Source organism: Hyperoodon ampullatus (assembly GCF_949752795.1).
Source record: "Hyperoodon ampullatus genome assembly, chromosome: 1".
In the NCBI taxonomy this organism is placed as follows: Eukaryota; Metazoa; Chordata; class Mammalia; order Artiodactyla; family Ziphiidae; genus Hyperoodon; species Hyperoodon ampullatus.
Window position 1 is genome coordinate 21,206,110 of NC_136914.1, and position 16,056 is coordinate 21,222,165.

At 35.0% G+C, this 16,056-nt stretch overlaps 1 protein-coding gene across 1 annotated transcript in view; it reads right to left on the minus strand.

Moving 5' to 3' along the window:
• The window catches only part of PDLIM5 (PDZ and LIM domain 5), a 239,259-nt gene that overhangs the window by 108,197 nt on the left and 115,006 nt on the right, over positions 1-16,056 (minus strand). The window contains exons 4-5 of the mRNA XM_079699411.1: positions 8,151-8,193; positions 6,089-6,507 (exon numbers count right to left, since the gene is read on the minus strand). Coding sequence (XP_079555537.1) covers positions 6,089-6,507; positions 8,151-8,193 — 462 coding nt within the window. The remainder of the gene's footprint in view (positions 1-6,088; positions 6,508-8,150; positions 8,194-16,056) is intronic.

Consider the following 16,056-nt stretch of genomic DNA (forward strand, 5'->3'; position numbering starts at 1 on the left):
ATGTTCCCAGGATGATGGGCAACAAAGATGAGGCCAAAAAAAAAAAGAAGAAAAAATGAAATAACAGAATTCAAAACAATGAAGACATTACACCAAACATCATGCTTCAAAATAATCACGTAAATGCAGACAAACAAAAATGAACAAGTGTTAGTCAAAATTCTGTTACACTGTTATTATTTAGAGAACAGTTTTATCTGTGTTTGTTTGTTTCCAAAAAACACTGAAAAATATTTTATATGTTAATGCTAGTTGAAGTCTCAAGTTACTAATACCAAGAAAGATTCACTATTTAAAAGTTTTTTCTAGGTTTTTATAAAATTTATTTTAGAGTGAATCCAAATTCCTACCATGGTTCCTAACAAAAGGCAGAGATTAAAATATAAATAAGATGTAAGATACAGAAACAGATCATTTTAGAATCACTTTTAAAATCAGAGCAGACTAAGAGAAAATCTTTCAGTCTCACATAATATAAGAAGCATTCATTACTAATAGTAAGTGTAACCTTCTCACATAAATTATCCTGAGCCATACATTATAAAGGAATAATATGCTATCTGAAAATGTTCTCTTATTTTTTAAAATGAAGTGATTATGATGAAAAATATATGAAGCAGTGGGTCATAAATAATAGCCTATTACTCAATTTTCATACTCTCCCCTGTCCATCATTACCATCGCCCTCATTCAGAAGCAAATTCCAGGAAGTTTAGAGCTCACTTGTAGGAACTCCAGAGTTCTGTGTTATCAGCAACCTAATTATTGCCCAGAAAGGCATGTTTGATATGATAAAAGAACTAGGTTAATAACACCTAAAGAGGAAAGACATAATTCATTCATATAGCCTATTAAGCATAAAATCATTAAAAACAAATATATTCACATTCTATTATGTATAGAGACGATGAAAGTATAAAACGCTATATAGCTTCTCTACACATTGTTGAATCAATCCTACCGTAATGATGTTTAGTCAGAGTAACTAATTACTCATTATAAACGCAGTGAGAAAAACTGCCTACCAGTTTGAATACTAAGACTGCACATTGTAGCTAAGCGGTATTTCCACGCGTCAAAGTCAGTTTCATTAACTCAATAAAGGGCTGAGTTTTGCTGAGTGGGGGTGAGACGCAGGATTAAGTTAATCTCAGTAATTTATGGGTATTTATTCTTCTCTAAACCATAATGCAAAGCATTTTCTCCTCTGCCTTGCTATTTTAAATAGTAGGGAAAGAGTTTTTCAAAATAACCTCCTCTGAATAACCTCAGAATAAAATCTTAGATATATATTTAAACATTTTAAAATTGAGGGGAAAAGTTTTATGTCAAAATGAAGTTGGGGGGAAATATTCTATGATGTGGTAAGGGGTAGCCAGCAGAGGGTTGATTGGTTAAAACCTAAAGATGCCAATTTTAATACTTTGAACAGATATTTTCATGAATTTTAGAAAATGTGCCCAAGTGGAATAGCCCATCATACACCACAGTGGCATTTGTGCCAACGTGACAAGTCAGATGACATGGCTTTTCACCCTAGCTATACCACCCACTTCCTCTGTGCCTGGACAAGCTGCAATCCCCAAGAAGCCTCCTTTTCCTCAATGGTGAAATGGATTACAATTTCTTCATCTTTCAGAATTCTTGTAAGGGTGTATGTTTTTGTATTTGAAAGCACTCTGAAAACTATACAAATACAGATTTGTTGTTAGAATAGATCCTCCAGCGACTCAACATAAAAAAAGTATTATCAAACCCAACCGTAGTTGATGCACATTATTCACTCATGTAGCCTCAATTCACTCTATTTATCCTCAAGTCTATAACCATGAAAAACAAATACTAATTCAAAGTAAAAGAAATAAGCCCAGGGCACAAACAGGTGACAGAACCAAAAATTTGGCAAGACACACCAAAATTTGGCTTCAAAAAACCCTAGGCTTGAATCTTAACTCTATCACTTGAGAATTCAATCACATACTGCATTTAAAAACATCTAGCACAATGCTTAGTAATAATGAAAAAATTCATGAATCTTAATCCGCATTTTAAAAAAATGTATATTTAACCTAAATGCTTAAATTTATTTTTCCAAGTCCCATTTTTTTCCCCTTTATAAGTCAAATTGTTACACTGGAATCTAGTAACTAGTGAAAATCTTTGTGTATAGAATTTTTAAATAGACAGTAAATCAGGGCTTGGGGATGTTTCTCTAGTGCACTATACAATATTCTTATGTGTCTATAACATGAAACTCTTCAATTAGTGAGATCATAGCCACACTGGAATAAAGTTGCTCTAATAATTCAATAGTTAATCCCTCAAGTGTGTCTAAGATAGATATTCCATATTTCCAATTCTACTCTAGAGTATGATGATAAGGAAATTTCAGCACATGCTCAGAATAATCATAACACAAAATTAATTTAAGTTCTTACCTAATGTGATTTTTATCTATTTTTAAAGCTAGTAATCACCAGTTTATCATCAATACCAACAGACACAAAAGCAAGGTTTTGAAGTTATACCACAGTAATTTTCAATGCCTATGCCAACTACCTGTGACACTTAACAAGCTGGTATTTAACTCTCTTAACTAATTGCAAAGGTGTACAGACTTTTTATCATCCAGGGACACACAGCTGCATATATAGAGTTCTCAACCTTTCAGTAACACTGGCTGAAAAATCGAAATGGTTCTTAGAGATTTTACCTGGGAAATATTGGGTTTTGATATGAATTTGGAAAACAACTCAGTTTTATATGTACTATTCACTAGTGGTACATATGTTTATGCTTTACATTCTATCTTTATCTTTGTCTTCTAATAGTCTTGACTGATACAAATTACCCCGAACATTACGTCTTTTAAACCATTACACAGCAAACCCCACATATATTTTATGATAAAAGTTAAACACTACTATTTACTACCATAAAGGAATTCACCACAACACAGCAAAGCAAAACCAAACTTATTGAAAAGGCTAAATGTGGTTATTCTAAATTACAGCTGTTTTGCAAAATTTAGCCTAATTTTGCAAAAATCGGGCATTCATGCTGTTTACTCATATATAAGTCACCATATTTTCTCTCCAGTAATGTGGATACTAACTCTGTCACTTTTGTTTTCTGTAAAGAGAAAAGCATTTAAAAATATTACTATCATATCATGTTTTGTATCTTCCAAGGCCAGGTTCTTCAAAATCCCACATAAGAACTGTTAGAAGAAACTGCAGTCCAATGAAATTAAAATTAATTAAGGATGCATGAAAGACTTACCTCTTGAAAGCAGTGGCACATTATAATGCAAGGGCATATGGAAAGGGAAAAGGTAAATCAGTTAAACTACTTGATGTAAAATAGACTACTTTCCAGTTTGGAATATAAAGTTCCATTTTGCTCTAAGTAGAGTAAGGAGAGTAATAAAAAAACAGTAAGTCAAAACTAAAAATTCATATATGTACAAGACGGACTAAAAATTTCTTAGAAGTACCTTGTTCATTATTATTTATAAGAAGGAATAGGAATGTTAACGTAGTATTATTAAGAAATATTACAAAGATAGCAACACAATCGTTAGATTGCATACCATTAGGATGAATAACTATTTCTCAGTGATGATGCATAATTCATAAGCACTTATTTGTGTCTTATGTTTATTAATCCTAGATAATTTTGGGTGGGATGCCTATAAATCACTTAAAAACTAATAGTCCTCCTGCTTTGAAGAAAAAGATAACTTATACATTTAACTTCACATCCTCCTAAACTCCTAAATTTTTGGTTACTGGCATGTACTAGTTTTAAAATAAAAAGTAATTCATAAAAAGTAACAACTCTCTCTTAAAAAAAAAGTAACAACTCTCAACTGTGAAAGAGTTCTGCTGAAGATCTTTTGTAACACTATAAAAATGTGGAAAATTCAATAATCACATAATTAGTAAAAACGCTGACAGTGATTTCAGGAAAATAGTTTGACACCGGATGCAGGAAATACATTCGTCAATATCTCAAAACATCTGCTCTTCAAAATGACACATCACTGACTAGTAAATAGTAAAATGTATGATTTATTTTCAATTTTTCTGCTCTAAATGTAGTAAGAGAAAGAGCACTGCAAATCTGTCTCAGAACTTCATAGATACTTTGTTTTCGAGACTAATCAAGTTTTCATCATGCTAACATATCTGGACAACATCTGAAATTAAGCTATTTTTAAATGCAATCAATTTACGAATGCAAAGCAGTAACTTGCTTGTTAATGATGCAAAATATGTAATAATCCCTTCTGTCCTGAATCTTGTGCAGTGCTGAACACCAGACATGTGCTCAATAACCACATGTCGACTGATTAAGAAGCCACTGTAGAGACCCTGTAACCATACCTCTGCCTGCAGCTTCAGTTGGAAAATAATAAGCTTTAAATCATTTCAAGTTTGATCACCAAAGCTGTACTCATAAAACACAATTTCAGCTTGGTATTTTCACATGTTTTCAATGTAGTACCTTTCTGTAACCTCAATTTGCTTTTATCTCTGCAAGTTTCCATTAAGAAGGCTTTCTTATAAAATTTCAAGAAATGTTAGCAAGGAGAAAAGATTTTAACTCAAATACTTCCTTCAAAGGACTTTTTTCTACCGAACCTGGAATTTAACAAACATAATAAACTTCTGCTTTTAGTTTTCTGTGGGGCTAGCATTTGACAGGCAGCATCTGTTTTTTCAAGGTACTACTTTGATTACTCTAAAATCTATTGTCTTAAAAAAGACATTCCCAAAAAAATATAACCAAACGCACCTCAACACTACATACTACTTCTCTTCCTCACATGAAAGAAGAGGTAACTTAGGACACTAGTTTTCCTCAATTTATACATCGAAACTTTCAAAAGCCATCCACCACCACAAAACCGCATGCAGGGCCCAGTAGCTGTCCTTCCAGACCTGCCCCTTTCTCTCAGCAACAGCCTGGAACCCTGCCACCTTCTTTTTCAAAGCCCCCAAGTTGCCATGGCAGCAGTGCTATGAAAGCACAGCCCCTTCATTACATGAATTAACATTCAGAAGGGATTATCTCAGAAAGGACCTATCTACACAATTATTTTAATTATATTTTCCTGGGAACCGGCATTGGTAAAAACAATCACGCATGCAGATTATTTCCTTTTGTTTTCCTTTTAAAAGACACTTTTGTCACAATAAATCTCATCAAAATGATTTTACAAAAATGACTTTGGCTTAAAGTATGGTCACTGGATTCCAAAAAGAACAAAATAACCGTCTATAAATGGAGGCTGCTGAAAACAGACTTCAACCAATTTTTTAAAAATCTGTACCATAAAGAGGGGAAAATTATAAGGAATGGATTTTCAAAAAATTCTGCTAACATTATATATTTAGTGTCCACTGCTTTAAATTTTAGAAATATTTTTACAGTGAAATATCCTCTAATTTGCTTCTGATATTTTTTAAGCATCCTTTAATGTTACTGTCCTCTCATTACTGTTTGATTTTAAAGACTAAATTCCAGCATAAGTTTATCTGAAAAGAATGTTGCTTAGCTAGCTGACCTAAGCTAATGCATCATACATAGACACGAGTAAAAACTAAATTTGTTTTCTGTTTTAAAACTACTTCCTAGAAAAAAAGCTTCTTACAGACTTCTCATTTCCTCTCTTTAGCATGAGATACATAAGCTGACACAACTGCAACCACTCTGTTTCAACTTTTGGTGGCTCATAAAAGGATGGAAAATTTGAGGAAGGAAGATTCAAGGTTTGCCTTGCATTATAAGGGCCAGCTGCTCCACGTTGTGCCAGGACTTGGAGAAAAAGAGTTACAGAGTCTGTTACATGGTTCATAACAGGTCAAAATGCATAATTAGGTCTGGATTAACCTATAATCGCCTTGCAGAAAGTGTTGTATTGTATGTAACATAACGCTACATGTTAATGAAGCAAATGAAACTTCATCTCCCTTCCTTCAAAGAACAGCTGATTTTGGGGGAGGATGGAGATTAAGTTTTGCTTGGAAATTGCCTGAAAGAAGAGTTTTGATAAGAGCAGAAAGCACCCTCGGCCACCTACCCATTTTGCTGTTTACTGTCACCCTGGGATCCTCTTCTCTGTCCCTCTGCTAGCTCCTGGGCAGTCTCGGCACACATGCTGGTGACTGTGGGCTGCCGTGGGACATTAACTGCAGGTTTACCAGTGCTCAGTGCAGATGACTGCTGGTCAGCACTAAGACTGGCATTAGCATGCGGTCCAGATGCAGCGAATGGGGGAGGAGTGACAGCGGCCCCGGGTGCAGGGGAAGCATGTGATGAAGTGGTCGCATGGGCTGGGGTGAAGGCGGACGATGGTGATGGGATGGATGTGACTTTTGGTGAAGACACAGAACCAAAGGGTCGTGGTGCCTTATTGTAGGCCATGTTGGTTGTGGAAGTGACTTTGGACACAGCAGGAGATGGAATGGGCACAGGTTTAACTACTTCTTTAGGTTCTCCCTATGTAAAATAAAAATAAACATACACAAAAACAGGCCAAAGACATGCAAAATAGATCCACTGAAAAGAACACACAGCTAGTTTGTAAAAAGACAAACACAATCATGTTAGCAGGCCAAACTTTACACGTTTTCAGATAAAAACAATGAGTTGATATAACACAGTATGCATGCCAACTGGTTCCAACATGCATAACGCGGATGCACATACTGAGTAGATTTTTTTTTAATAAAAATGAAAGGAGTTCAAAATATTTAGGAAATAGATTAGAAAAGTTATCAAAAAGCCTAAAGGCCAAAACAAGTACCAATTCAGACATATTCCAAAGGAAAATTTTCTAAATACCCCACAGTAAACAAAACATCACTAACCAAAATATTTATTTTAAAATATCCAGAGTCTCAATTATAATTCCATCTTTCAAACCTGTTTAATTACTCTCCAGAGTACAATTATTTGATTCATGCAGAAGCAGCAGCACATTTCTAACTCTTCAATTAAAAACAAAACAAAACAACCAAAGGAATGTTCATTTTCATCTGACTCAGAAATGTGCACATTCTAATTATTTTGAATCAAGAAATTGCTCCTTAAAAAAAACTCAACAAAAAAAGCAAACAAATCAACAAAACAAAATCAATCCTTTCCCTTTCCTGTAATCTACCTGTTGTTTCTCTCTCTGGAATGTTGTGAGATATCACTAAAGATGGAATAAATTTCTTCCCTTTTCTAAAATAAATATTTAATATTTAGTAGTTACATGAGGGGAAAAAAAAGATCCTAGATGTTTCTTCACTGCCATCAGTCAAAGAAAAAAAACAACAACTAAGAAAGCTCAATTCCTCCTAAAATGAACAGAATTTGTGTTTGCAAACCCCTATCCCAGAGTAAGTATGAAGTTAAAAACAGAAAACAAAAAACAACAGCTTAAGCTTCTATGACATTCAAGAGTAAGTCCCTACCATCCCCAAAGAAAAACAACCAAAATTCCTTAAAAAGCATACAATGGTGGCTCTATTATGTTTAATTTGAAGGAAAAAAAAAAGTAATCTCAATTAATGTTACAGAAATAATAAAGCTAACTGAGGGGGATAAAGTAGCTTCATGCCTCTGGGAATCAATATAAATAAATTCAATGGAAAGGCACAAATAAAATTAAGGAGAAAACCCCCAAAAGCACAAAACCAGATTATATGAATAATGGCTTGGGACCATTTCAGGATATATATGAGAAAAAAAGGGTACTTGCCAATAACCTAATCCAAGAATACTCTGAAAATGTAATTTAAAAACTCATTAATATTACTAATAAAATGTTATTAAAGACTTACTGTGATATTCATCTTTTTAGATTATGTGAATAGAGATAGGCAAATTAAAAGTGAAGGTAAGAAATCTGGATATGAGTTATTGATAATATACGACATTGGAAATAATGTTTAAATGATGAGGAATAATTTCAGATGATAATTCTGTATGTGTTGATTTCCACTTTCCCTCGTCATCTTTAAAGAAAAAGAACTGTGCGGAGAACTGCATCGAAACTATAAATTGTCAGTATCACTGGAGACAGGAATGCAAGTTACAGTGGTTCAAGAGGGACAGTCAAATAATGTCCTAGTGATGCTAGATTAGAAACACACCTTTTGAACAGGAACCGGCTCAGGCTTAGTTGTAGCAGATGCTCTGAGGAAAAAAAAAAAGAAAAAGAAAAAAAACATGAATTTTTGCAAACTTCTTACTGATGGAATTTTTATTATTATATACCTCAATATACTAAATCATCAGAATTTACAGTTTCATAATTCATGGTTTTAATATTCACAATCTAATTAGTTCATGCAGCTCAAATGCTGTAAGATCCAATACCTCATATACTAGGTATTCATTACTGTATGAATACCCACTCTACCCACTCAAATGAGGAAAGACAAACACCAAGCCTGTTTGCTAATGCATCCATGTTTAACCTTTAAATTAAGGCTATTCCCTACCAAAAAGGGTAAGGTAAAATAAACATGACTTTCTGATCCCTGCATGGTTCCTGAAACAAATAATCTGCATCTCTATCTCCAATAGTATCTGCCTTTTCTCCTACCATCCATGAATATGCCCAGAGGACATTGGATCTTTTTATGAAGATACTGAATAAATTCTGATTGAACTGGGTCACTGAATGCATATTAATTTTGTATTTATATTCTTAAGTGCACATTAATGTATCTGTTCTGCTAAAACCAAACTAAGTTCTTCCACTAGGCTATAATTTCAGTGAATGCAATGACCACGCCCCACTTGTGTCTATATCAGCACTGTGCCTGGCATGTAATAGGTCATCAGTAATGAGTGCAGAAAGGAGAGAACAGGGAAGAAGGACAAAAATCCATGCACAGAACTATTCTCATATTCGAATTTATTATTCTTAATCTATGCTTTTTTGTATTATTACTGTCCCTTTGGTTATCATGGACAAATAATAATGATAATTGATTTGGAGTGAGTATGTCACATAATCATGGCAAATAACCAAAGTAGCAACTATCATTACCCCCATTCTTCACATGAGGAACTCCAAAATTAAAGTAAATTACTTCTAGGATGGTGCTAAGGCCAACGGTCCTTATATATGACAATACATTGGCTGCAGTCAAGGACAGTAACTAAATGATTGGAGAGCTTCTAATGATTTAAAGGCTATTTTCCCAGAATTAAGGTACATGTTATGTTTCATAATGTCAGAAGCAATTTGACTCCTCTTACAACACATAAGCCTGAGGATAAGACAGCAAGTGCAGAATTCAAGAAATGTAACCATAGTAGGTAAATACTAAGTGATAATTTTAAGATGCAAACCATGAGATCATTTTACTTACAGAGAAGCTAACATAGGATATTTGGTCTCCATGATCATAACCTAGTAATGAACTCTGATCAACATTTTTAGCAGCAACTGAATTTTCCAATAACAACTAATTTGGTTAGCCAGGGCAGGCACAGACTGAATAATTGGCTAACCTAATGAGAGACCACAACGGATGCTAACATTTGGTTAGTGTCGTGTAGAATTACCCTCTGCAGTTGTACAACTTTCCACGTGTGGTCTCAATCAGACAATTTCTCTTTCAGCTTACAGGGTTATTATAACAAGCAAAGGAAAACAAGTTCAAGTACAGAACAGTGGAATCTTCCTTTCATTGAAATTTCACAGTAAGATGTAATCACAAAGGATCTACTCATTAAAACCACCCAAGACATGATTGGAAGTTTGCCATGGGACTTCCCTAGTGGCACAGTAGTTAAGAATCTGCCTGCCAATGCAGGGGACATGGATTCTAGCCCTGGTCTGGGAAGATCCCACATGCCGCAGAGCAGCTAAGCCCGTGCACCACAACTACTGAGCCTGTGCTCTAGAGCCCGGGAGCCACAACTACTGAGCCCACGTGCCACAACTACTGAAGCCCGTGCGCCTAGAGCCCGTGCTCCACAACAAGAGAAGCCACCGCAATGAGAAGCCTGTGCACCGCAACAAAGAGTAACCCCCGCTCACCACAACTAGAGAAAAGCCCACACAGCAACAGGCCCAACGCAGCCAAAAAACAAAAAAACAAACAAACAAAAAAAATGAAAGCTTGCCATAATAGAGAAGACAATATTCTTTTTCATTTTTCATCTGGACACTTAAAGGTACATGGAGCTCTTCTAGCAACACAAAAACAATTTATACAAAAGACAGATGTTTAACAGTCATTAGGTTTCCAAACAGAAGAAAACGCACATATCCTATGTCTATGAAAACAAACCCCTTAGTTTTTTCTAGGTGTTAGTTCTTAAACAGTGTTAGCAACAACAACAACAAAAGCCCCAGAATGATTAGTTTTCATTAACTTTAGAGTCCAACCTCTTAGTTTGTTGAGAATGCATAGAATAATGAGTCTTAACGTATTTTATGGATTGAAAGTTCTACAAAAATACTTCTTAAAATATGGAATTCACAAAAAAATTTTAAACTGGATCTTGAATATCTGCCCTGCTTGCCTTCTGATAAAGTCCCGTAAGTGCAATGACATGAAATAAGAAAAGCAGTCAAAGAGGGACAACCTGTCCTCAAAATTCCAGGATTGAATCCACTACATGTTAGAAACACAAGCATCATTTTGTAGGTGGAAAAAAGAAAAAAAAGACTGGCTTATAAGTAAATGTCAAATGAAAGAGTGAACACTAGATGCAATAAAAATTAGTTCTGGTTTAACTATTTAAATAACTACCAAATGAGTCCTAGAATCGTTAAAACTTAGAAGGTTCCTTAGAGTTACTCTATCACATGCCAATCAGATACATGTCTGACCTCTGTTTGAATATATATAGGAGCTCACAGTTCAAGACATGTAATTCTTGAATCCTGTTTAAAATGGCCTTCATTGTAATGTGTTATTTTGCTTTTTTAGAATAAACAGAAGAAGTCAACTGGTCCACATTAAAAATATTTGGAAAAGCATTTTTAACACACAAAATACGTATACAAATCTATAACATACATTATTTACATTTTAAAAGATCAGTAGGGTACCTAAATCTCATATTTAAGTGTGATTACATATTCTTACAACACTAAAACTATTGTGGCTTGGGAAATTTAGAATACATGACAGTTGAAATCTGAAAAATGAACAGCAATCACACCAGCTTTTTAAAAATCAAACTTTACTAATTATCACAAAACAACAAAATAAAAAGATACAATACCTTTTATTTTCAAAGTGTCAAGATTTTTAAAAAATATTAATGCATAATGTTTGTGAGAATACTCTGTTGCTGGAAGAATTATATATTATTACAGCTCTTCTGGAAAATAATTTGGCATTTATTTATAAAAGGCTTGAAGAAAGCTCACACCCTTTGACTTATTAAATCAATTTCTGGGAGTCTATCGTAAGGAAATAACCTAAAAGAGGAAAAAGACTTTATGTAAAAATATACTCATTCCCTACAGTATAACTTATAAGCGTGAAAAATAGGAAACAACCAATTAAATATACAATGAGGAAATGGTTAACTGTAATATAACCAAATGATGAAACATTATGCAATGATTAAAAATCATTCTGAGGAAGAATTCTGAATTGCATGATAACATACTTATTTTATGATATTAAGTGAAAAAAGGGAAATATAAAATAGCATATACAGCATGATCAATGCATGGGAAAAAGTGGTTGGAAACACACCAACATTTTAGTAGAAGCTCTCTATGAATATTTGTTTTCTTCTCTTTCGTGTGTTTTCCATATTTTATGCACTGTACACGTGCTACTTTTTTTTTAAATTTATTTATTTTTGGCTGCATTGAGTCTTTGTTGCTGCGCGTGGGCTTTCTCTAGTTGTGGCGAGAGGGGGCTACTCTTCGTTGTGGTGTGGAGGTGTCTCATTGCGGTGGCTTTTCTTGTTGCGGAGCACGGGCTCTAGGCACGCAGGCTTCAGTAGTTGTGGCACGTGGACTCAGTAGTTGTGGCTCGCGGACGTGCTACTTTTTATAATAAGTAGGACTATTTCTCAAAGCATGCTTCACAGAAAACTACTTTCTAAAACACAACCCCACCCCACCCCCCAAAACAAAGGTTCTGTTATCAAAGATATCTAGAAAACCTGAAGTTAAAGTTACGTAAGCATCGTAGCCACGGGACTACTCAAAGCCTTTAAATGCCCAGGAAGAAAATACTGTGGATCGTGGTCCACACCCATTTGGAGTTTAGAATACTCATTTATGGAACTCGTTTTCAGAATATTCATTTGCTCAGGAAACCTTTCTCAAGGTTGGAGTTAGGAAAGGGAAAAACCCTCTGAGAAATGCTATTTTAAAGAAACAGTAAAGAGAGTACATCTCTGTCAGCCTGAAAAGTTTTAAGTCTCCTCCAGGTGGCTACAATTAAGGGAGAGAAGCATTACAGTCCACAAAATCCTGGTAACCTTTTGTCATACAGAATATCGCTCTTACTGAGATGGTGCTTTCATGGACTTTGTTAAATAAGATACCCAAAGCCTCTGAGCATAAGTTAATCGATGTTTAACGAGGAAAATCTCATTTCCTTCACCAAACTGAAATATGTATTTCCTATATTTCCTGAGGAGAAAATCCTAATATATGAATAAGGAAAGCTAGTTCTCAAAATTAAAATATTTATAGTTGCCTTTCTTTTTTTTTAGAACAATATTAGATTGAGCATCTGCTCCTTTACTTTAGAAATGTGATAGATTACTTAAAAGCAAATAATTTTATCAAGACTTTAAAATAAAGTTTTAAAACCTGATGTATAATTATTAAAAATTATTCCTACATTTTTGTGTTCAAATCCTGGGAAATACACAATGGGATAACAGATTCCTCTTTCAACCACAGAGAACGACACAAGTCACTTTTGTGCAGTGTGGTGTGTTTCAAACCAGAAGAGATCCTGGCAATGGCTTGGTGCCACGGGTCCAACAGTCTGCTTATTGTTCTCTCTTCCCTTAGTGCGAAGCCCCTGTATGGGAGTAAGCCACGATGACGGGAGGCTAGTGCCCTGGCCCGGTACTATCCTCAGCTCATGGAATTCAAAGAACAAAGCCGTCAGTGTGGCTAGAGCAATCTATTTTGAAAGCTGATTGACTTTTGTGAGAGCAGTATCCAAAATAAAAATCCCTGATGCATTACAACCAGTTTCAGAACTTCTGGCTGAACAGTTGAAAGGAGTTCTAAATTACAATGTTGTATTCAAAACTGGAATTGTGGTGCCCTGGTTAGAATAATGCATAGGAAAAATAATACCATAAATAAGCGACAGATCTATTAAAGATTAGATTCAAAGGAATCATGAAAAACTGCATTGTTCCAACACTCAATGAATTTTCTAATACTGCTGTATAAAGTAATACGTTTTTAGCTAATAAAAGTTGCCAATGAGTGTTCACATTAGTGTTTAAGAATGAGGAATTATGCAACAGAACTGGACTGATAAAGATTACTCACATTACTCATTATGTTTTGGTGAAGGCTTCAACCATATCTAATACACTTAACTCATAAACAATCATACAGAAAAGAGGAGGATTTTTAGTTCATCTTCCATGAGATGAGCTCTATCTAAGTTTCCCACAGCATGGCCATCTTTGGGCTCACTGACCTCAGGACCCATAAACACTAGGGCACATCATTAATCACTTTAATTGCAAAGTTGTCAATTTGCAATAACAAAGCAACTCCAGAGGGGAAAAAAGTGAGCGCTCAAGTGTGTAGAGGGATGTCTCTTTAAACCATTTCCCTATATTTAATTGTGCTTCTAGTCAGCCAGCTTTCCTAAAAACTCAAACCTTAAACATTCAAATCATTTATGGCAATGCATCAGTGGTTTTTTCCAAATGATTTGAGAACACGTAAAGATTATTTTTTCTACAAACATAAGTACCAAATAGTACTTAATATCAGCATGTTATAACACCTTTTAGCTTACAGAAGATTATATTCACCACATACACATGCATTCATACACAGTCTCATTTTCTTTCTCTCTCTTTGCATTTTCTCTATTTTACTATGGGTACGAAGTAAAGTATATTTTTTCCTCTAGAGAGTAAGAAATAACCCAAAGCTGGACAGACTTTGAAGAGTGGGAGAAAGAAGGTAAATAGAGAGAAGCAAAGGAACTGCTGGAGCCCATCTGAGTACCCAGGACCCCCTCTGCTGGGGCTTGGCTTGAAATTGGGTGTAGCTTGGAGAAATCCAGAACAGGCAGTTACCACTTGATAATTACCTCCCTAGGTAAGGGAAAGGGCTTTTGTTGTAAAGAGCCTTTTCAGGTGGTTACAGGAGTTGATGGGGCTTGAGAAGAAATTTTCAGCAACCAGTTCTAAATCAAGCCACAGAGGGAGAGAGGGTGAGGAAGGAAAGGACTTCTATTGAGCTTCCCTGACCCACACAGTTACAGTATTATCAAGGAAAGAAAAAAGGGGGTGGCGGGGAGGGGAGAGAAGGGAGCATTAGGCTAAACTTAAGATGATAACATATTTCCCATTATTTGAACGATGAGAGGATCAGTGTCAGCATTCAGCTACCATTTATTGGGGTCGGTCATACTAGGAGCTCAATACTGAATTAAAGGCCTTATATACAATTCTTAAGTTTCAGAAATAAAGTCTAGAAATGTTAAATAACTTGGACCACTAAAAAGTTTAATGCCAATTTCTACATTATCCTCCCTCTAATATATCCATCTCACTTAGCAGAAGCCAACAAATTAACAAATATTCTTCATCTCATGATATGCTACTTTATTTTCTATGGTTGAAGTACTGTTCCAAATTTGGGAACATGGTGGTAAAAACAAGCCAAAGAAGGTCCTTGCCCAGAGTCTACATTTTAATGGAGGCGGCAGATAGTAAGTCACTAAGTAAGGTAGTTTCATAAAGTAATAAATCCAAAATTTCCCATTATTCTACTTGATTCTAGATAGAAGAAATGTTTTTTTACCCTACGTTTATTTCCAAAAGAACATTTTTATTGGGGAAGAAAGTTTCATTTGTCTGTCGTGCCTCATGTCCACACTCCCAATAACCTCAGCCTCATTTAAGGAAAAAAAATGCATTTTTCTAACTAGTATTTATAAAATAATTTCTATAAAAAAATGTTGAAGAGATTATATAATATTTTAGATGTGTTCAAGGTTACATAAAAGGAATTTCAAAGTTCAGGATAATTCATACTTATTATAAGTAAAATTCTTTTAGAGCGAAAATACCATTTCAATAAAGGGTTTTATACAAGGAGGCTATTTTTGTATACCCCCATTGTTAAGAAATGGCAAACTTTACTGCAAAGGGCCAGACAGTCAATCTTTTAGACTTTGTGGGTCACAGGATGTAGATTCAACTACTCAGCTCTGCCATTATAGCTAGGAAGACAATCCAGACAAAATATGAGTGAGCATGACTGTGTTCCAATAAAGCTTTATTTATAAATACAGGAAGGGGGACAGATTTGTCCTGTAGGTCATAGTTCGCCAACCCCTCGTTTAGATTATTTTATGGTTTTGACTGTAACAAACATTCTAGGAAATAGCTTACCTGACCATGGCTCTTTTGGAGTCTAAACCTCATAACCATTCTGCATAATGGAAAACCTCAGATTACAATTTGTTCAGACACTGACTGCCATAAGAAGCGAGAGTTGAGCTTCCATTACTCCTTCTGTGGTTGCAGGACACTACCCTTCAATCCCTCTTAACTCCGCTACCTCCACCTTTCATACTACTTGCCGTTAAATGATCCATCTAAACTTCCAAACCATCCATTCAAATAAAATTCACACCACAGGGCACTGATACTGAAGCTTGGTAAAGGGACAGGTGTAATATTATTGGATTAAGGATGACATTTTAAGCACTATTTTTAACTCTGCACCTCAGTTCCTTTGCTAATACATGACAAAGGCTACTAAAAACCTCTCTCACCTTCTGCTTCTATATATTATAAATGCAACTATTAGTAATGTAATTTTTTTTAATTCTAAAAGAACAACTA